The sequence below is a fragment of the Montipora foliosa genome, chromosome 11, assembly GCF_036669935.1.
Source record: "Montipora foliosa isolate CH-2021 chromosome 11, ASM3666993v2, whole genome shotgun sequence".
NCBI classification, from domain to species: Eukaryota; Metazoa; Cnidaria; class Anthozoa; order Scleractinia; family Acroporidae; genus Montipora; species Montipora foliosa.
The window spans coordinates 33,264,720-33,272,356 of NC_090879.1; the positions used below are offsets into that span (position 1 = coordinate 33,264,720).

At 40.1% G+C, this 7,637-nt stretch overlaps 1 protein-coding gene across 1 annotated transcript; it reads right to left on the minus strand.

Moving 5' to 3' along the window:
• Nucleotides 1–895: 895 nt before the first annotated feature.
• On the minus strand, nucleotides 896–7,436 carry LOC137976937 (tetratricopeptide repeat protein 28-like). Its single transcript, XM_068824252.1, has 5 exons — nucleotides 7,028–7,436; nucleotides 6,710–6,829; nucleotides 6,428–6,625; nucleotides 3,502–6,109; nucleotides 896–2,765 (listed from the first exon to the last, which is right to left on the minus strand). Coding segments are annotated over exons 1-5 (3,336 nt in total). The 3' UTR covers nucleotides 896–2,764.
• Nucleotides 7,437–7,637: the final 201 nt, after the last annotated feature.

Sequence of the window (7,637 nt, forward strand, 5' to 3'; positions counted from 1 at the left end):
TGAAGGGGTTATCCCCCTCCCCATCCCCACCCGCAAACAAGAAAAAAGCAAAGAAAAAACATGAAATGACGGTCATATTGGCATCCCAAACAAATCCTTTATTGTTTTAGCATACTTCATTTTGACTACTTAACTTTTCCAGACTTTGTTTGTGGCTGAACTTAAAACTGTTTGTTTTTATGTTTACACCAAGACGAGACGAAATCACTGTTTTCATGGACGGAGTAGCAATTGAGAAATACGTGCAAACCTTTTGAAACCAGGGCTTTGTCTTTTATTTTGGATAGTATCCACACCAAAGCTATCGAAAAGCAGAGAACCTTGAAAGGAAACCCTTTTAAAATCGGTGCCCATACCTACAAACTGTGGATATATTTAGCAATTATTGAATGAGGCTGAGTAGGATATGAAGAATTCTGCAGGTCGAGGAGGGTGTTATCCACCAAGGCCGAAGGCCGAGGTGGATAACATCTTCCGAGATCTGCAGAATTCTTCATATTCTACGAAAGCCGAAATCAATAATTGCTAATTATATCCACACTTTGTAAGTATGGGCACTGATTTTAAAAGGGTTTCCTTTCAAGGTTCTCAAAAATCACACAATCTCGTCCCCAGCTTTTTTCGGTCAACGGTTCAATAATTTGCAGCGGGTGCACTTTTGACGTCATTTTGACGTCATCGGTTCAATAATCTGCAGCGGGCTGCTTTTTTGACGTCATTGATTCAATATGACGAAGTTTCTTTCCAAATTTGGTGAACAGCAGCTGGTTATGGTAAATGATGCGTGTGGTTTTAACCAATCAGAAACGGGGAAATATTTTGAATGAATTATAAACACAGTTATTACATCTAATCACCGACTTTAACACTGTTTTGTTTCCAGGGTGTTTAATGCCTCGTGTTTTAATATCGCTTTTCCGAGTGTTTTCTTTTTCGAAGCTTTTTTGTAACATTTTTCAAAAAATAAACATTAATCTACAGATATCTACCTTCACAAATTTATTTTGTATGTGCGTTTGGAAGACACATTTATGCATTTCGTAAAACTGAGCATATTTATGATTTCTAATAAAGTTATATGATAAGCAAATGGAGAGTGAGTTGTCTTATCCAACGTTAGATGGTTTCCTTACTTACTTAACCCATAAAGGCGCTGTTACACTCGGCAATTTTTCGAGCAACTTGTCTCTCAATTTTGTTTCGACACGAGTTCTCACACTGCAAAGCTATTTGCTTCGCGGTTGTTACATTGGGCAACGTTTCTTGCAATTTGTCTGGCTTTCGATGATCTCATGAGGTTAAAGGAACATTTCACTGGATGATGACGCAATCCGTTGCGACACAAGTTGCAGGGCAGATTTCACAGCACGCATTACTTGAAACCTTCGTTGCAAATTTGCGTAAACCATTGCGCAAAGTAGCTATGGATTTTACTTTCCGCGAAGGGTTTTGCAATTTGTCTCACCTTGTTTTTGGCAGTAGTAAAGTGTGCAACTTGCAACTTGTCTCGCTATTGCATGAAAAATCGCAAAATGCAATAGAGCCTTACATTAAATTAGGGTTTCAGTTTAAAACGTAAGTTAAACATTCGGTTGCGTTACGTGACCCGGATATCCAAATACCATCAGTTTTACCCTTGCGACGGAAATGGTCTAAATTAAAGGTCATAGTATAGGCTGCCTGTAGCCTTTTGTTCCTTTGGGGCTCAAACCAACACTTTCAACCAACTGTACCATTTGGAAGGATTGAACCTACCCCTACTGCTTCACATAACGTGAAATGTTATGGTACCAAATGAAACACCGATCATTTCTTGACAAGGTGCGCTCATTAATAGGACGTAAAAGTTTATCATAGCAACGGAAAAGCCTTCTTAAAAAAACGCCCTATATTTTGACTTCAAAAGGTTACATCTCAGAAACGAACTCGGTGAATCCCATTTTTTATTGCTCAAAAGTGGTTAGCAGGCTAAGATAAAATTCTTTGCAAAGGTATAAAAAATTCTCTGCAGCGGATTCAGAGCCACCTTAAAATGCTCCAGTTGTGAAGGTGGCTATGAATCTGCTCCAGAGAATTTTTTCTAACTTTGCAGCGGATTTGTTAGTTCCCTATATAACTATTATTCCAAGAATTGAACTACTTTCGAATGCAAACACATTCTTTCATTTTGCTTAAAAACACCACCGATAACTCGAGGGAGTAAGCCCTATGAAGAACTTGGAAATTTATTAAGAAAAGAAAAACGTCTTCTTTAATGCTGATGATTTCATTCATTTGTCATGCAGAAAAACAGGAAAGAAATTTCACCCGTCGTTTCCCTTCTATTTTGTAATCTTTGAATGTTGCAAATGTCACGTCTTTTTTCCTTATCACGGTAAAAGTCTGATGTTAAGGCTGAGTCAGACAACAAAAACAGTTTCAAACAACTAAATAAAACATCAGTTTTAGCAACTCAACTATAGCACTGTGATTTTCATCGCCATTGGAGCAACACTGACTGTTGAAGTTATATGAAAAACGAAATATCAAAATAACGAGTAAAACTAGCATTTTACTAAAGATGTAAGCTTTCTGGCATAATTTCACTTACAATAATCTCAGTCTGTTGGTTTAGTTAACGCAGTATACTTTTACTAAACCTTTCGAGCTTGTTCTACTGGTAAAACCATGATTGTTAATCCGTACTACTTTTGTTTTTACAAGTTCGGCAGTCACGGAAGCGTCAGGCTCTGCTAGGTGATTTTCTAGCATCTTTGACATCGATTCTGAAAAAAGAAAAAAATGAATGAAAACAGCTCTAAATATAGCTGGTTCTTTCGAGCATACACAATGCACCGATGCGAATGGCTACCTGCAGGACGATGCTGTCTTCGAATTCCTTACAAAAGATGACGTTTAGAGATCTATGGGAGATTCATAGAACGGAAACACCAAAAGAGACATCACGAGGTGATAAATGACCCATCTTCACCAGTTAACAAAAAGCCAGAAAAGGTTGAACGAAAACAGTTTTTCCACCAATGTGATGTGTATCCTTTAAATATGCTACTGTGTATGCGTGATGAGCATGTGGAAATTACATTTATGACAAAAGCGTGTTAGAGGAAACTTTGAATTGTTTACACTACGAAGCTACAATCATAGAAAAAACTGTTGGGAAGGTTAGCACTTTTGACGTCTTCATTGCTTCTCTCCCTTCCCCTCTCATATAATGTTGAGCAAAACTGAATGGTTTTACTAGGAAATTGTTGAGAAACCTTCCAACATTGACTAGGGGGGAGGGGTCTATATAAAAGAAGGTAAAACTGTTTCTTTTGAGCTTAACAGAAGCGGGTTGAAGTACATACAGCTCTGGTGTGATCATTTACATAACCTTCCCAACTACTTTTGTCTATTGTAGCATCTCGTTATCATGACGTCTAAGGCCTATTTGATTCCTATCGTCAATTTTCCAATTTTAAAGTATTCTTGTTTTCTGAGTTAAACTCGAACTTCACTTACCATTTTTTTGGAAATTCCAGCGTGACATCATCGCCAACCAGCACAAATGGCGCCCAGTGCTTTATAGCGCAATACTGCTTTGACTCTCGGAAAGATTTCATTGCTTGTTGAAGAGCTGCACTTGCGCTTTTTCCATCTACCAGGTACTGGTAGAAGCTCCTCATGAACAGCAACGTTACCTCGTCATCAATTGCCCAGAGTGACACCAAAACAGACCGAGCTCCAGCACACAGGAAAGCCCTTGCAATTCCCACCACTCCCTCAGACTTCACTTCTCCCCGGCCACTGTGACAACAGCTCAGCACAACTAGCCTTGCTCGAAGAGAAATTTTCTGAACATCCGACATTTTCAAAATGAAGTCTTCCTCTTTGGGGATTTGCGATTTCCGTTCGTTATTTGGGGCTAAAGCAATTTCTCCCGTTTTTTGGCATCCATGTGCTGCAATGTGAACTAAAGCCACTGATTTCATACTTTTCAGCACCTCAGATTTCGTGGCACTTTTTCCAGTCAGCGGTGTTGTCTGCAGAAGTTGTCCAATCATGTCTACTTCTTGTTTTGCGCACGGAAGCTGTTGCAAAATGGGTTCCCCTTTATTGTTAGTAACTTCCTTCAACCACGGATCACCTACGAGCAGTGCGCCAGTCTTACAGTGGAAGTCATCAGGTGCACCAACGATCACATTAAAAGCGGTCAACGAGGGAATGGTGCGGATCCTGATAGATTCACTCAATGCAGAATATGGAGCCAAGCAAAATGGTCCATCGGGAACAACGATTAACTCATTTCCTTGGAGCAAGTCTGCAATTGGCGAGAGTAAGACCTCATACAACGGTTGTAAAGAGTTACCAGAGGATGAAAATGGTACAACTGCTTTCTCACTGATTGGTTTTTTGCTGCAAGACAGGTCATTGCGAAGTGGATCCAATGAACGATTCTCGCATCTGACACCATCCCCTACGCCAATCCCTTTCAAAATAGCTTCCATCAAATAATCAGCACTTCCATTTGCGATTTCGCTTTGTCGAAAGCTGATCTTGCTGTCTTTTCTTAGCACCCAAAACGTGATCTTGTTCTCGTCAAGTGCCACAAAAACGGCTTGTGAAGGTAAAAGCTCTAATGCAGCTGTAAGAGTTTGATTCGGAGCAGGTGCAGAAAATGACTGAGAGTCAATGCCGTATTGATTTTGCAAAATATCCATCAAAGCCTGTGCTCGACCTTTCTCAGCAGCATATAAAGCTTCTTCAATCTCTCCATTTTTTAGAAGTGTCCTCCACAGAGCAGTGTATGACACGCGATAAGAATCACGAAAAGTTACTTTTAATTCATCTTCTGACTTCAGACTATGCCTTGTTTCATCAAAATGTTTTATACTTGAACGATAACAACTGAGTGCATTAATCAAGGAACCCAACAATTCATGATCATGACCTTGCGAATACCACGCGATTCCCTCTCCTAGACAGTCTCCAATTTCCTTGAAAATACTAAGACTGTGTTCATGGTAATCCATGGCTTCCTTGAAATAACCTAGATTGCCAAAGGCATTTCCCAGATTTAAATACGCTGATCCCTCCCCAGCCCTATTGCCTACTTCTTTAGCAATACTAAGCTGTTTTTCGTAGTATTCAATGGCTTGTTTAAAATTACCTAGATTGCGATAGGCATTTCCCAGATTTCCAAAGGCTGAGCCCTCCCCAGCCCTATTACCTACTTCTTTGGCAATAGTAAGATCTTTTTGGCAGTACTCAATGGCTTGTTTAAAATTACCTAGATTGCGATAGGCATTTCCCAGATTTCCATAGGTTGATCCCTCCTCAGCCCTATTACCTACTTCTTTAGCAATACTAAGATCTTTTTCGTAGTACTCAATGGCTTGTTTAAAATTACCTAGACTAAGATAGGCATTTCCCAGATTTCCATAGGCTGATCCCTCCCCAGCCCTATTACCTACTTCTTTAGCAATACTAAGATCTTTTTCGTAGTACTCAATGGCTGGTTTAAAATTACCTAGACTGCGATAGGCATTTCCCAGATTTCCATAGGCTGATCCCTCCCCAGCCCTATTACCTACTTCTTTAGCAATACTAAGTTGTTTTTCGTAGTACTCAATCGCTTGTTTAAAATTACCTAGACAGAGATAGGCATTTCCCAGATTTCCATAGGCTGATCCCTCCCCAGCCCTATTACCTACTTCTTTAGCAATACTAAGAAGTTTTTCGTAGTACTCAAAGGCTTGATTAAAATTACCTAGACTGAGATAGGCATTTCCCAGATTTCCATAGGCTGATCCCTCCCCAGCCCTATTACCTACTTCTTTAGCAATACTAAGATCTTTTTCGTAGTACTCAATGGCTTGATTAAAATTACCTAGACTGAGATAGGCATTTCCCAGATTTCCATAGGCTGATCCCTCCCCAGCCCTATTACCTACTTCTTTAGCAATACTAAGATCTTTTTCGTAGTACTCAATGGCTGGATTAAAATTACCTAGATTGCGATAGGCATTTCCCAGATTTCCATAGGCTAATCCCTCTCCAGCCCTATTCCCTACTTCTTTAGCAATACTAAGAGCTTTTTCGTAGTACTCAATGGCTTGTTTAAAATTACCTAGATTGCGATAGGCATTTCCCAGATTTCCATAGGCTGATCCCTCCCCAGCCCTATCCCCTACTTCTTTAGCAATACTAAGAGCTTTTTCGTAGTACTCAATGGCTTGTTTAAAATTACCTAGATTGCGATAGGCATTTCCCAGATTTCCATAGGCTGATCCCTCCCCAGCCCTATCCCCTACTTCTTTAGCAATACTAAGAGCTTTTTCGTAGTACTCAATGGCTTGTTTAAAATTTCCTAGATTGCGATAGGCATTTCCCAGATTTCCATAGGTTGATCCCTCCCCAGCCCTATCCCCTACTTCTTTAGCAATACTAAGATCTTTTTTGTAGTACTCAATGGCTTGTTTAAAATCACCTAGATTAAGATGGGCATTTCCCAGATTGCCATAGGTTGATCCCTCCCTAGCCCTATTACCTACTTCTTTAGCAATACTAAGGGCTTTTTTGTAGGACTTAATGGCTTGTTTAAAATTACTTAGACTAAGATAGGCATTTCCCAGATTTCCATAGGCTGATCCCTCCCCAGCCCTATTACCTACTTCTTTAGCAATACTAAGAGCTTTTTCGTAGTACTCAATGGCTTGTTTAAAGTTACCTAGACTAAGATAGGCATTTCCCAGATTTCCATAGGTTGATCCCTCCCCAGCCCTATCCCCTACTTGTTTAGCTATACTGAGGGCTTTTTCGTGGTACTCAATGGCTTGTTTAAATTTACCTAGATTGCGATAGGCATTTCCCAGATTTCCATAGGCTGATCCCTCCCCAGCCCTATTACCTACTTCTTGAGCAATACTAAGATCTTTTTCGTAGTACTCAATGGCTTGTTTAAAATTACCTAGACTAAGATAGGCATTTCCCAGATTTCCATAGGCTGATCCCTCCCCAGTCCTATTCCCTACTTCTTTAGCAATACTAAGAGCTTTTTCGTAGTACTCAATGGCTTGTTTAAAATTACCTAGACTAAGATAGGCATTTCCCAGATGTCCACAGGTTGATCCATCCCCAGCCCTATCCCCTACTTCTTTAGCAATGCTAAGAGCTTTTTCGTAGTACTCAATGGCTTGTTTAAAATTACCTAGCCTAAAATACGCAATTCCCAGATTTTCATAGGTTGATCCCTCCTCCGCAGTGCAGCCTATTTCTATGAAAATAGGTAATGCTTGTGCGTAATATTTTATGGCCTGTTGATAATCAGGTAGGTTGAGGTAAGCACCGCCGTGATGAAAATGAGCCTTTCCTTCACGATACCTGTCTTCTACACTTATCGCAATGGCAAGCTCTAGCATTTGCTTCTCTACAGCGACTAACTTCCCATCTACCATTCTTTACTAACTATATGACAATTAAAACTTCTTTGATGAGATGATCCAATGTCAAATCAAGGATGAAGCTGGAAGGAAAGAAAGATAAAGACGCTTGATTTTTAATGTGCTTTTTAGCTTCGAGACGAAAACGTTTTTCCCGCCCTATTTCCTCCCAGGGTAGCTAGTTAAGGGGTGGTATCATGGGGTTCACACGGCGGG

Coding starts and splice junctions, on each gene's coding strand:
- LOC137976937 (XM_068824252.1), bottom strand. CDS start 7,436: ATGGTAGATGGGAAGTTAGTCGCTGTAGAGAAGCAAATGCTAGAGCTT. Junction 6,626..6,709: donor AAATGCCTATCTTAGTCTAG/GTAACTTTAAAC, acceptor GGGAGGGATCAG/CCTATGGAAATCTGGGAAAT. Junction 6,110..6,427: donor GTACTACAAAAAAGATCTTA/GTATTGCTAAAG, acceptor ATCGCAATCTAG/GTAATTTTAAACAAGCCATT.